A 15,560-nucleotide genomic window follows, 5' to 3' on the forward strand; every position below is an offset into this window, starting at 1 on the left:
GTACTGGAAGCCTGCTATAAAGTTGCTGTTCTTTCTCCATGTTAAGAAGCACTGCCTTATATTAGCAAAGCATAAGGACCAGAGCAGATTCATCATCAGAAAATTTGCAGTTCTTTTTTCTCCATGTAATACTAAAGGCTGCAGTTTTTACTGGTACATGCTACCCTGAAGTGAAATAAAAAATGACACTAGGGATGAATTTCTCTACAGAATTCACAAAAGAACCTTGAGGCAAATTAGAATTCGGATCGAAAGATATATATATTTGAAATAATGCAACAGAATAGCCAATAAAATGACAGTCGCATCTAAAACTATACACATCACAGCAAATCATGGAAGCAGTTTGCAATGGAAAAAGAAAGGAAAAGCTTAAGCATGCTGCCTTGATCTCTTGCTGTCCCTTTAAATTATTTAAAGCATTTAAAATTCCTATTAAAAGCATGCCCTGGGGTTGTGACCTGATAGAAGAGCAGTTGCTGATTGTTTACAGGATATCTGGGAAGGAGAAGGAGTTAAAAAGCACAAGAGAGAAAAAAAGAAAATAAATATTTAAAAAATACAGAATAGAAAAGCGAAGGAATTTCTAATACTGTATGGCAGAGGTCTCCAAACTTGGCAACTTTAAGATTTGTGGACTTCAACTCCCAGGATTCTCCAGCCAGCTATTCTGGAAGTTGAAGTCCACAAGTCTTAAAGTTGCCAAGTTTGGGGACCTCTGCTGTATAGTAAAGAAAGTGGTTATGGCAAACGACAGACTACACCAAATGAGAATATTTCCTTAATTTTGCAAAGGTTTTTTTTTTGTCATATTGCTTTTTCTCTAAGTAAAATATTAGACCACATTAAATATGGCCTAAAATATGTATTTTCCTCACACATACCAAGCCAGGGAGAAAAATTATAAAACAATTATTGCTACACTAATATCTTGGCATGCTCATTACCTTATGCGCTAAGAGGCAGAAGTTAACATATATAGAATTTTCACATCTCATTTGAAAATGAAAATGTGGGTTTGACTCAATTGAATGATAATAACTGGCCAAAATAATCCAGAAAGTATACTAGTGAGGCAACAGTATGAACTCAGGTCTCCTAAATCAAAATTCAAATCTTCATATTGTCCAGTCAACCCACAGAAGGTTTGTCATTGTTCTGACAAGATAAAATTCTCAGCTTCAGAAAACTCCTTAATGAGTTGAATGAAGACTCATAAAAATGTAAGCAGTGAATTCAAAATAATTTTTCAAAGACATCCAACCTCTGGCATTTTGCTTACACTGTACAGGAAGATAAATACTTCAGTTTGAAAGGGTTTAACAAGCGGAAAAATCCCCAAACGTGGGTGAGCATATTTTTCTAGGTAGGTAATAATCTTGGTCTGAGTTCCATCCAACCAGAGGTGGTATTCAGCAGGTTCTGACCAGTTCTGGAGAACTGGTAGCGGAAATTTTGAGTAGTTCGGAGAACTGGCAAATACCACCTCTGACTGGCCCCGCCCCCAACTATTCTCTGCCTCCCGAGTCCCAGCTGATCGGCTGGGTCTTTTTTTGTTGCCCTGCGCAAGAGAATGGAGCTGGAAAGCAGGTTAGTGGGGTGGGAAGAGAATGGAGATTTTGCAGTATCCTTCCCTTGCCACGCCTACCAAGCCACACCCACAGAACCAGTAGTGAAAAAATTTGAATACCACCACTTCATCCAACACTATCACAGCCTCCCTAGCTCTATAATCTTTCCAACTATTCCTGGTCATAGCTTCTCATTAGGCACAAAAATGATACAAGTGGGAATATGGAAGATGAGGATTTCTTCATGACAGAAGAAAAAGGGAAAGAAAATGACCATCTCAGACGTATCTTGCAGATGATACAGAATCCCGCCTTACTCTTCCTCCTTTTTAAAAAGCAAAATAACATCTTAAGGAAAATCCCTTATAGTTAGCCTTTTCCCCCTTATTTTTTAAAAATCGGTGGAAGGACTGTTTTGGGTTGCTTTAATTGTACCTACATGGGACGTGATGGCTCAGTGGCTAAGCTTGTCAATCAGAAAGATCAGCCCTTGTCAATCAGAAAGGTCAGCGGTTCAAATCCCTAGCACCGCGTAACAGAGCGAGCTCCCGTTACTTGTCCCAGCTTCTGCCAACCTAGCAGTTCGAAAGCATGTAAAAATGCGAGTAGAAAAATAGGGAGCACTTTTGGGGGAAGGTAACAGTGTTCTGTGTGCCTTCAGCATTTAGTCCTGCCGACCACATGACCACAGAGACGTCTTCGGACAGCGCTGGCTCTTCGGCTTTGTAATGGAGATAAGCACCAGCCCCCGGAGCCAGAAATGACTGGCATGTATGTGCGAGGGGAACCTTTATTTTTACCTAAATGTACCTGCATAGAAAAATCAATTTTTCTATATTAAGCTTTTATGGAAAACTATTAAGGTTTGGTCACCTGCTTAAAACATCATGACAAAAAAGCCAATCAGCAGAAAAGTAAGTTCTTCAATTACTAAATATATCTATACAAAAGTAGAAGATACATTTGATGTAGTATAATGACATATAGTAATTTAATATGGGAGAGCAAATTGAGATGACATTTCAACAAGCCTTCTACAAAACAATTCCACCTCTTTGTTTTTTTCTTAAACTGCTGACCAAGTGGGCATCTGAAAGTTTTTAAGTCAAAGAAGAACAGTTCTGTTCTGTTCAAGACAGAGAGGCCAATTATTGTTAAAAGAATCTACAAACAACAAATGAAACCACTACAGTGAAACTCACAGTTGCAATGCCAGTTTTCTGATTGTGACCAACACCACCATCCACGGCTCGCACGATGAGTATATATTCTGATTTAGCTTCCCGGTCCAGTAGAGATGTGGTGGTAATTTCCCCTGAAGCAGGTAAGAGAGGGAAGTGAAAAAGGAAAGAAGAACTTATAAATCGGAAGCTAGAGGCTCAAAGGCATTTAAGTTATAAATTATTTTCCTAAGCTTATAGAATAACATGGTGCAGTCACTTGGAAGGTTTTGCGAATTTACCTTTCATGAGGTCACAGAAGATACACCTTGCAATTGCTAAGAGAGAAGGCATTAATAATAAAATGCTGAAATTTTGCAGCATCTGAGCAGGAAGGAGAAAGTCAGTGGACCTGAAGGAAAGAAAATATCTGAAACCCTAGAAAAGCCATTAGGAGAAACTAGAGGATGTATGCTGGAAGATATGAAAACAGGAAAGCTGAGGGAAAAGAAATCACAGGTCAACTGTACGTCGGGATGATTTACTAATCAAATGCACCTCCAATGTTAATTGGATATAGTTGAAACATGGCATGCATTATGGAATATTTGGAACAGTGTAAGTCATATTTCAATTATATTCAATTATAAATTCAGTTTAAACTATGACACTACGAAGCTCATGATAAAGTCTATTGGTTTGAAGTGCCTGAAAAAGCTATCTAGGTGTTATCCACGACCTAATACTACTTTAATAGGTTTCTGAAGCTGCCTGATCTTCTCTCTTATCGCTCCAATAATGAACTGAAAGGTGCCCAATTGTCTTGTTTGTACAGTAGGCTAACCAAGATGGAACTGTCCATTGATCCCTCCATCCCATGGCACCCGTATTCAGCGTATACACTGAAGTTCAATTCCCTGGTCAAACACAAATCACTTTAATTTTAAGGGGCTGTCCACAGCAGATTATCTGGAGGAAACGATTAAAAATTGATCTTGAACTGCAAGAGGTCAAAAGATTCATTGAAATACATTTGCCTCCCAAGTTCCTGTGGTACCCATTAATCTGTAGTCTGGGGGGAAAAAAAGGCAGCAGGGGACTTAAAGAAAAAGGACATGTCTCAGTGATGAATTGCTCCACTTTGCCCACAAAGTTACATCCAATTAGGCACACCTTCACAGCGCACGTTCAGCTAATTTTAGCAATACTATTCCTGCAGAGTTCTTCTCAGATTCTCTCCCCCCTGCACCACTGCAGGTTCGTCTCCTTTCCTACAGAATAGGGGAGCAGGGCAAGGGACTGAAAGTGATGCCACATCAAAAACACTGCTATGCCTTTTTCAGATTGTTTGACAATTCTGTAACTTGAAAAATGACAAATTGGGGAAAAAATATAGGCAAGGAAACAAGAGTCAATCATTTTTTTAAAAAATCCTTGCACTACATCGTTGATATGGAATGGATTCTATGCTCCTGCTGTCTGATGCTTACAGATATATATAAGGGACTTCTAATACCACAGCCCCATCCAACATGCTTATGATGGCTGGGAGTTATGGATGTTGATGCCTCTCTTGAGAAGATAAGAGTGGGAAAAGCAAAATTAATATTAATGCTACTGATGCTATTGTCTGTTTGTTTGTTTACCTATTTACTTACTTATTTGCCAGCCCTCTAGTCTAGACACAACTCTGGGTGCCTTAGAAACAATAACAATACTACTACTGCTCCCACTCCATTTCCTGCTATTAGTTATATTGCTAGCTGCCTCCTCCTCCTCCTCCTCCACTCTGCCCCATCAAGAGACATTTTAAGGATACTTATAATGAAAATAACACCAACCATTAAAATAGTAGGTTTAGCTTTATGATTTACAAAAAACAATTGCTGCTTTGATCAACCTGAAAAGACATAGGCAGGTTAAAATGGAAAGGATTAAAAATAAAATAAAACTGGAAGCAGACAAAGAATATATTAAATTAACATTGAAACTCAAATTCTCTACAACTTTAGATGAGAAGCAGATTTAAGTGATTACAACATTCAAAGCAAAATTTATAAAAGTAAAATTAAACAGCTCTGACAAACAAATCTACTTTTACTTGATATCTGGATTGGTATCAAACATAAGAACATTTTAAGACAGTATAAAGATAGAATTCTAGTACTAGTGCAGGGACCTGCTGGTGCACTTCATCAGATGATCTTAAAGCACAGGTATCTTTGTAAAGAAATATATAAGGAGGTGTGGGAAACATTGCACTATTTAGCACAAAGTCTCTATTATGCATAAGCATCTTCTTAGTGTTTGCTAATCTGATAAATTCCTCAATTCAACAGAAGGGAAACACAAAAAGAGTGGAGTCCTTTCCCTAAAAGCTGTCAATTGCAAAAGTATGTCTCGTGAGCTTTGATTGGCAGTGGGGAGTGACTGTTTCCTCCTGAGATGGTAGGAGTGATAGAAGGCAGTCGAATTGAAGAAGTAAACTCACTGAATCAACCAGGAGTCTAAGGAGGAGTTTTTCAGTAGAATTTGCTGGGAGATTCTAAGAAAAAAGTCCCCAACAATTTTTTTTATGTAGGTGGTTAACTTGAGGGTCTAAGAATTTAACAAGAAAATGATAGATATTTGTGGTGCCTTGATGAAACAAAACGAAGATGGACAATCAGGACTTGCTCATTGCAACCTGCTTATGGCATTTTTATATTTCTGTCCGTAAACAATTTGTAACAATATTTAGAGTGCAAACTTGTAGTGATGTTTGAAAAAAAATCAGAGGACTCTGACCATACCTAGCTCATGAGACAGGATGAAAACTTAGAACAAATAAAGGAGGCACTACAAGAGATCATGGAAGAAGCTTCTCTCCATATGGAAGGCAATCAAACAAGAAAGGTAAGCTCAGAAGACCAACTTATAGAGCTCATCAATAGCTTTTGAGTCCTTGAAGAAGAAACTGGCTTTGCAGCTTCAGGGAGAAAAAGAATTGTTGTGGAATGTAAGTTAGGACAGTTGAAAAACAAAAAAAGATGCAGATACACCTTGCAAGAAAATAATAACTGTGAAGAATTGTCACAAATGTGTGGAAACCAGATCTGCTAGTGATATTAGCCAGAAGCAAGAGTCAGGATGGGAGATGACAGAACAACTCCTAAGACGGGTAGTTTGCAAAACATTACTGGGCAACACTTTCCATATCTGCAAAGCAAGCAGCAACCTCTCCACTGCCTTAAGATGTGGTCCTCCGGACAGCTAAAGGATCCTCAAACTAATACACTTACAGATAAATAGATTGCAAACTACATACAAGATTCTGTAACTTCATCCTTTCCTTCTGTTTCAATGTACCTGGTTAGTAAGATCTTGTTAAAATCTAATCTTTCTAACTGTGAATAATATCTACTGGGCATTTGTCAGTGAGACTGAGTCTTGCATGGGTTAGAGATGAAAACCCTGTGGTAAAAAACTCAAATAAAGATTTGTGGTCTATAGAAGGAAGAGAAAACGCTGCTGCATTGAGGCCTATTAAATCATTCAGTGACAACACAGAAAGAAGATTGGCTCCCAAAGTTCATGGCCTTCATTGTCTGTAGCTTAATGAACAGCATATGGGAAGTAAGCAATATTAGTTTGAACTCAGTGCAACAAGGAAATATGATTTAATAGCTATAACCGAGATCTGATAGGATGAGTCCTATGTCTGGAGTACCACAAGTAGAAGATATTGTTTGTTCAAAAAGGTGCAGTAGAGAAGGAGGAAGACTAACCTGTGTTAAAAGTTAGACATCTGCTCATAAATCTTAATGAATAAACTTGGTAGTGCTAGAAAGAGATTTGGAATAAAATAAACAAAACTTGTACTGCCATCTATTGTTAGTTCTTGCTATTAACTAAAGATATTTATTTGTTTGCTACACGTACTTGTGTATATAAATTCTAACAACTATTGGCGGTTTACAATAATAACATTTAAAAACCCCAACAATAAAAACAATACATATAGTATCATATATACATGTATGTATATACATGCAAAAACATATCTCCAAGTCAAGTTTGACTTCTATTAACTCTCTGGACAACTTCCTGAAATTTTCTTGGCATTATTTTTGGGAAGTGTCCCTCCTTCCTAGGGACTGAGAGAAAGGGACTGGTCCAGCTGGCTTTGTACCTAAGGCAGGACTAGGGTTAACAGTCTTCTGGTTTCTATCTTGATGCTTTAATATATTTTCCATAAGCTACTTTCTTTCAAAGACAGATGAAATAGTAATATAGTAATGGCAGGGTATTTAATGAACTTGATATCTAGTGGGACATAAACTCCATAAAATCTGGTCTTTCCTTTCTGACCCAACTTGCTGAAATCTTTCTCTCTCAAAAAGGTTTAAGAAGACTGGTTACTCTTGGTCTGATACCTAAATGAGAAGATATGGCATGTAATAAGAACATTGGGGAGAAAATGACTAAGTAATATGGGAATTCTTAAGAAATTTAAAATCAAATTCAGAGATGTAGGACGGGAGATACTTGACTTGATAGTACATACAGAAAGATAATGGAACAGTAGTTGATCATAAACTGAATATGGTCGGAAAACTTGATATGGCAGGTATAATATTGAGATATGTGAACATAATTATAGTTCGTGGGAAATGATTGTCCCATTTTTGTGTGCGTTGGTCACAGTCAACTTCAAATAGCATGTCACAACACATTACATTTTAAGACCAGTTCAGATAGCCGTTATTAACCTAACCCCAACACCTTTCTATTCTGATTCTCATAGTCAAGAGAGAATGTAGAAGTTGGAAGTGCTTAGTCATTAGAAAAGAAGAATTTGATGGGGATATATTAGAAGTCTATATATACTGGAAAGTATGTCACCCAGTAGGAGGATGTTTTGTCAGTTATTATGGACTTTAGAACATAGAATACAGGATTTAGGTTAAAGAAAGATGATTCTGACTGAACATTAGAAAGATATTCCCAGGAACAGTGTGACAGTGAAACCAATTTCTTAAATAATCAGTGACCTGTATTTCATTGATGTGATCAGGTGGAAGATAGTCAGACATATATTTATTTTGGATTTCCACAATTGGCAGATATAGTATTCAGTGTTAAATGCCACTTCCTTCACTAATATCTGAGAGATGTTCATATTTCTAGTGAAAATGAAACAAAACACCAGGAAAGGCATTTTAAGAGTTTCAACTTGTTTTGATTCCCCCAAATCCTTGGATGCCATGCTCCACTCCAAAAGTTTGTATTATGATTGAATTGTAAGTTTTAATACGACAGTGAGAAATGATTACTTGTGGGACGTGATATTATTAACTATATTTAACTAATTAAAATTAAATTATAATTTTGTCTCGGCTTTATTTTCTGGAACAGGCCATTTCTGGGCATACCATTCAAAAACAGATTACACACCTGAGCTTTAAGGCAATTTACTCTGATTTACAGGAAGTACATAGCTTTGAATTCTGGGCAATTTGAACATTCATATAACACAAATGTTTCACAAGAACTATACTGATTTTGTTCTGGTGTTAGGCAGTGTGCTCTTCACATTCATAGCTGTATTTTTATTTCTCTTTTAGTGGACAATTTGTTAGATGGGTGAAAACAAAGCCATTAAATTAAAAAAAAAATCAAGAAACTGAAAAGTAACGAGATAGTCATAGTTGTACTTACCTGAACGAGCATTAATGCGAAAATGTGATGATCCTTCCAAAGAGTATATAATAGATTCTTGGCCATATTCTCTTGATCGGTCAAAGTCAGTAGCATTTAGAAATAGAACTGTTGCTCCTTGAAGAAAGCAAGAAAAATAAGATGAAGAGCCAAATATATTTATTCATTTATTTTGGAAAGTTTATATTACTATTACAAAGTCTGCACTACTATTACTGTTAATCTTCTCATCACTCCTTATTACCCATCCCCTCCCACTTGTGACTGTATGGCTGTAATTTTGTCGCTTGTATCCTTATGATCTATATGAACTGTTTCCTAGTATGATTTGATTGCTTATTGTACCCTATGACTATTATTAAGTGTTGTACCATATGATTCTTGATTCTTGACAAATGTATCTTTTTTTATATATAGAGAGAGAGCATTTGCATCAAGACAAATTGTGTGTCCAATCACACTTGGCCAATAAAGAATTCTATCATCTATCTATCTATCTATCTATCTATCTATCTATCTATCTATCTATCTATCTATCTATCTATCCATCCATCCATCCATCCATCTATCTATCTATCTTACATTTGTATAGTTTACTGCAATGTTGATTTGCATAACTCGTAACCCCAAAGGCTTTTTTTTTCTTGATACATTTTGTTTCCTTTTAATTTTTATCTGGAAGCTGCCCAGAGCTACTATAGAGTCAGGTACTTTACAAGCATTTACAGGGTAAATTAGTGATCTATAATCAAAATTTACTGTGGGAGATATGAATGGAGAAAAATCAGAAAAAATATAATAAAGTAATTGAAAGATCAAAGCACTGGACTAAAGATCAAGGCTCCATGTAGCTAAACAAGAAAAAAATCCATACATTTTCCAGAAAAGGGCTGGTACAGAAGCAATCTAAAGCCTGCTTTTTTGCATTCTAAGTGTCCTCTTAGGATTCATACTCCTTTCATTGTAAGATTTACATATGTCACTGAGAAAATGACAAGTTAAACTGAATTCCAAAGGGTGGCACCCAGTTGGGAAAGGTTGAATTAAGGATACAAAGTGAATCTGAGCTTCATCCAATAAAGCCATGTGTTCAGGATAACTCCTCCCATTTAGGTGGCAGCACAATGTCTTAGTAGTTAAAGACACTGGGTTGTCAGCTGGAAAGCTGGCAGCCCACGTTCGAGACCCAAGCTCCATGTGACGGGGTGAGCTCTTGTCCTCATCCCAGCTTCTGCCAACCTAGCAGTTTGAAAACATGCAAAGGCAAGTAGAAAAATAGGTACCATGTCCATGAGAAGGTAACAGCTGGGCACATGACCATGGAAATGTCTTTGTACAGTGCTGGCTCAATGGCCTTGAAATGGAGATGTGCATGCCCCCTATAGTTAACAACAACTAGTGGAGTAAAACCAACATGGATTCCTTTATCTTTATTTACCTCCCATTTAGTTACAGTCAATAAATGTCTTGTGATTGACTGAGATTCCAATTTAGAATATTATTGAGAAAATTGTTAAAAATAGCAGCTTTAAAGTCTATAATAGGTACTATCTTTATTTGGGACACCAAAATAACACACAAGAATGTGTAGCATCAGTTAAGATACTACAATAGCAAGCAGCAGCAGAAAAGTTATAAAATTAAGTCAAGTATGTTAGTTGTAGAGTTTACAGCTAGTTATTTCAAGAGGGAGATTAATGCATTCTACCTGCAATTGGTATGAAGTATGCAGTACAAGTTGACATTTTTAACTTGGAGATAAAGGATAATGATTGATATCCATGGTGATTGAAGAGCTGTGGTGGCGCAGTGGTGAGAATGCAGTAATGCAGGCTAATTCATGACTCACTGCCAGAAGTTTGATTCTGACCAGCTCATGGTTGACTCAGCCTTTCATCCTTCTGAGGTTGGTAAAATGAGGATCCAGATTGGTGGGGAGTAATATGCTGACTGTCAGCATTGCAAGGAATACACCCATTATAAATTGCTTAGAGAGGGCTGTAAAACATTATGAAATGGTATAGAGCAGGGGTCTCCAACCTTGGCAACTTTAAGCCTGGTGGACTTCAACTCCCAGAATTCCCCAACCAGCAAAGCTGGCTGGGGAATTCTGGGAGTTGAAGTCCGCCAGGCTTAAAGTTGCCAAGGTTGGAGACCCTGGTATAGAGGTCTAAGTGCTATTGCTATTCATTCCACTTCTAAAATACAAAACCTGTAGATATCTTAGTCTAATTCCTGCTATGGGTAAAGTAGGCAAACTCCTATCTTGAAAAGGATGAAAAGTAAGAATTTCTTTGTAATTAAAAACACACTTAGGGAAAAGTAGACGAATGATATGCCTGATATGCCTCCAAAATACTGTAGATGATGACCACGGCAAAGCCCAAAGGACTGGCAAGAAAACTGCTTCTATGGAACCTCTCTAGATGAGAAGAGGATGAGATTACCCATATGTGTTCTGGATGGCTGACCCCCACAAGAAGACTGCCAGAAGAAAAAAGAAAAAGGAAGTTATGAGGGAATAATAAGGATTAGGATAGAAACTGATCTCTTACCTGCCATAATATCCTCCATGATTGTGACAACATAGGAAGGTTTGCTAAATGTGGGTGGATTGTCATTTTCATCCTACAAAGATAAAAAGAAAATAAAAAAATGTTTCTCACAGAGTTAACTTAAAAAAAAATGGGACATACCAGAGAACACAAGGAGATGAGAATATATGCTAACACAATTTTTCAGAATGTACTGGAATTCTGTTTTTTTTTTTAAAGTTTTGGAAGAATGTAAAATATGATATAATCTCTAATTAAGTTTTAGAATGTTCGATGCAACTATCTCTCCCCCACCCCCCCAGTCTTGAATAATATCATTACACCCACAAAAAGAAGCCTAGACGACTTTTTTACTCATATATCTCAGCAATGGTAGTCCCAAATTAGATCCTTTACTTACAAACAAGAATTTGCAGTTTATTATACCCGCAGGAGATCCCAGTTTAAAAATAACTTCTGCAATACATTCACTGCCTTTTAAAAGCTGAGCTGTCCAAACGCAACTCAGTATTCACATTCAGCATTGCTATCTGTTAGAAAAGGTGCTCCTCGTGTATTATTTATTATTGTGCTTTCTGTTTCCCACCATTTCAGCACCTTAAATAGTGTTTATAGAACTATTAAAATAGTATATAAAAGTACCAAACTGCAATTACAAGTTAAAACATTATACCATATTGATTAAAAACAAGCTGCCCAGGGAGATTTTGTAAAGAGAAACACCTGGATTATATGTGTTTGAATATTAGTAGCTCGGTGTGATGACCCGTGGCATGGCACAAAAGCAACAAAGTCACAAAAGGAGGCAAAATCCCTTTAATACCTCCAACTTGACTCCCACTGTCCTGTTATCATTGGCTGGAGAAAAAACTCTCCCAAGAACAGTTTTTAAAGGGAAGAAATTCAGTTTGAATCCAAAGTCCATATAAATTATAAATAAAAACCAACACAAACCACGCTGCAGCAATTAACGAGACAAGGCAGGATAAGAAATTGAAAACTTCAAAAGATAACAAAACACATACAGTTGGGAGGACATCAGAACACAGATAAGTCTTTGACAAACCAAAATAATTCACACTTTGCTTCCAGCAAGGTTCTGTGCGCAAACACCCCTTTTAAAATCCTGTTTTCCCAGCTGCAGCTAATGAAGGGAATCAGGGCCCTTTTCTCCCCCGTAACCCACGTAACTCACGTTGCTCCCTTCTCCGTTCCTCCCTGCGTGCCCTAGGATGAAGAGGGGGTGGGCCTGGGTCTTCCTCTAAATGCCCAGCTGGACTGTGCCCTTCCCCAGTTTCCTCCACAGCCACAGGAGCCACACTCCCACTCCCTGTCAGCTGCTCAATCTCCCCCTTGGAATCAGATTCCAACAGGGGCATGACACTCAGGTTGGTAGTTAGGCTGTTGGTTTGACTAATTTGCATCTCTTAAAAAGGTATTTAAAGACCTGTGTTCTGATAGACGAGCACAATTCAAAAGGCACAGACGATGTCTCCTTGAACGGTGATGAAACATTTGCAACCAAATTGCCAAACTCGGACCTCACAGCCTAATCTGGATTGAAAAATGAAATTGCAAGATTCAATTTCACAGCATTATTCTAATTTTAAAAGTGAATACAGGTAATCCTTGACTTATGACCAGTTGCTCAGATTTATGACAGCCTTGGAAAGGGTGCTTTATGCTTTATAAAGCATTTCTGGCTCTCATAAAATGTTGCGCTGCCCCCTAGCCTGGTCACAGACCTGTATTTTGGGTGCTTGGCAACCAGTTTATATTTGCCTTGTTCCCACGGTCACATGATTGCAATTTGCAATGTTTTTTTCTGGTTTCTGGTGGTTTTGTTGTCAGTTTCTGGCAAAAATATATTTATGACTGTGTGATTCACTTAACAACCACCGTAAAAACAACTGGCAAATCAGGTCCAGGCACATGGATGCCTTGACTTATGACCGTCATGATTTACAACCAAAATTCCAGCCTCAATTGATGTTGTAAGTTGGCGACTACCTTGGATATCCTCCTCTAGCTTAAATGGGAGCAAGTACAGGTAGTCCTCAAGTTATAGCCACAACAGAATTTCTGTTGCTAAGTGAGACCATTGTTAATTGAGTTTTGTCCCATTTTTCAACCTTTCTTGCCACAGTTTTTAAATAAATCACTTCAGTTGTTAAGTTCGTAACATGGTTGTTAAATAAATCTGGCTTCTCCATTGACTTTTGAGTGTCAGGTCGCAAAAGGTGACCCCAAGACCCAGGACACTGCAATGGTCATAAATATGAGCCAGTTGCCAAGTATCCAAATTTTGATCACGTGACCACAGAGATGCTGCAATGGTCGTAAGTGCGAAAAACAGTCATAAGTCACTTATGGAAAGAAATTATTTAAACTCCCTGCAAACTAAACACAATGGACCCAAATTTGAGGTGGTGGATAAAGCTGCCAAAAAACCCCCCAAAACAAATTAAGTTTGAAAATGAGCTGAATCCAAGTAACGGCTCCAAAAAGAAAAAGGAAAAAGGAAAAGCATTTTCTCACAGCATCCCAATTTTTTTTTTCATTCTAACTTGTGTCCTCTTTGCCACGTGACCTAAAAGCCAGCTTTGGTTAAAGGGCCGCCAAGAAAAAACAACAACACCCAGAATTCTTAGCTCTGTATACTTTGTTTTTAGAAAAGAAACCAAAGAAGCAGCAAAATACGTTACACTACAGCATCTGATGAGGGAAGTCTTTTGCTAATTTATATAAATCTTAGGAAATTTCAATATTGTTTAATTACTTATTATACAATCATTAAAAAAACAATTTTTATCCTTTGTCTTGGAAAGCACCCAGATCATACAGCTTCTGTATGATACCAATACAGTATCATACAGATGTTTTAGCATTGACAGATGTATCTTGTGAGTTCTAAAATACAGATAGAATATCAAATTCGATATTACAAAGTATTTATATTATTAATAGAGATGCTGTTATACCAACATTTTAAGTAGTTAAAATACTTTTAATTACAGTGAATAGTAGTAATAACCTTTAATCTATTGTCACTCACAAGTGTTTTGCAAGGGTATATAATTAAGTAATTAACTCCTTCACTTTTCACCCACTAATTTTTAAAAAAATTAAAAAATGGATTATTCTGTTCTTTTACAGATTAAGACACGAACAGTGCTATCATAGGCAGGAGCACATGAAATGATGTGATTTTCAGCTTCCCTCAATTATGCATCTTTCTTTCCTTTTCCCTTTTGGTTAATTCTTGAGCACTTCTGAATTACTTTGTGAATTTTGCAACAAAAGAAATCTGCATGACAATTTTAATGGATGTTTTCATGGCATGTTTCTTCAAACCATGCGTTTTCAAACGTAATTTTCCAAGAGCTTCCCTCTCCCTCCAATATAATACATACTTCCTTCTATAATTAATCTCTGAACTCCATCATAACATTCTGAAAAATATTCCAAATCTTACAGGCTTAAGAGTGCAAATTGGGTAAATTTGGATAAAAAGTAATCTATTTTTATCCATCTTTGACGTAGGTGAATGTGGGACTGTAACCTTAATATTTTCACCAATATTTACACAAGGCTTATTAATTTTTTTAAAAAAGGAAAGAGCCTCGTGATTGGTTTGCAAGTAGATTAAAAATTGCAGTAAGAATATGATTATAACTACATTCTCATTTTTTTTTGGATAATCTGCCCTCAAGTTGTTGTCATCTAAGATGCAGTGATCAGCCTTTGCTAAAAATGTTACAAAGAGATTCAGCCTTACGAAGAACCTTTCTTCTTTCTGATGCAACGATTTTCATATCCTTTCTTTGCTCCTGCCAGAGTGTCCCGAGATTATACTTCCACAATTGGGAATGAAGAGGTGTTTTCAACAAATAAGGAGCAAAACGGCTAATTAAAATCTCTGATGTCATAACAGGTGGACAATCCTCTCAAAGCTACCCAGAGCTGGATCTGGTGAATATTTATTTAAATAATTTAAATAACCATCCATCTCCCAAAATGACTCTAGCAGCGTACAAGGTTTTTTTTTTTTTTTTAAAGGAAGAAATTTAATAATGCCTGAGCCCACCAATACAATCCAAATTGTAACAACATTAACTGACTTTCACCAGCAGACTCCACCTGTATTTCCTTAGCAAATTTCAAGGCTGTGAAATTAAATTGAGCAGTTGAAAAAAAAATATCCCAAAAGAAAGCAGATCCTCATATTAATGCTGAAAAAAAGAAGAGTTGTCAGTTCTTGTTGACAGGAACTGAGCTAAAATAATGAATATACTTTATACGGTATATTCCTAAAGTCTTTATAAGTAACTCCAAAGCTCCCGAAGGCCAGACAAGGAATAATGGATGGAAAATGAACAAGGAGAGATTCAACCTGGAAATAAGGAGAAACTTTCTGACAGTGAGAACAATCAACCAATGGAACAGAAGTTGCCTTCAGAAGTTGTGGGAGCACCATCACTTGAGACTTTCAAGAAGAGAGACTGGACTGCCATCTGTAAGAAATGGTGTAGGGTCTCCTGCTTGGGCAGGCGGGTTGGATTAGATGACCTACA

The 15,560-nt window shown here is 37.1% G+C and overlaps 1 protein-coding gene across 1 annotated transcript in view; it reads right to left on the reverse strand.

Moving 5' to 3' along the window:
- The window catches only part of CDH23 (cadherin related 23), a 564,480-nt gene that overhangs the window by 182,354 nt on the left and 366,566 nt on the right, over positions 1-15,560 (reverse strand). Inside the window, exons 18-20 of the mRNA XM_087964088.1 lie at positions 10,987-11,059; positions 8,432-8,548; positions 2,774-2,886 (exon numbers count right to left, since the gene is read on the reverse strand). Of these exons, the coding sequence (XP_087820214.1) occupies positions 2,774-2,886; positions 8,432-8,548; positions 10,987-11,059 (303 nt within the window). The remainder of the gene's footprint in view (positions 1-2,773; positions 2,887-8,431; positions 8,549-10,986; positions 11,060-15,560) is intronic.

Source organism: Notechis scutatus, chromosome 4 (genome assembly GCF_049901735.1).
Source record: "Notechis scutatus isolate UNSWTSFEM ecotype Mainland chromosome 4, rNotScu1.2, whole genome shotgun sequence".
NCBI lineage: Eukaryota > Metazoa > Chordata > Lepidosauria > Squamata > Elapidae > Notechis > Notechis scutatus.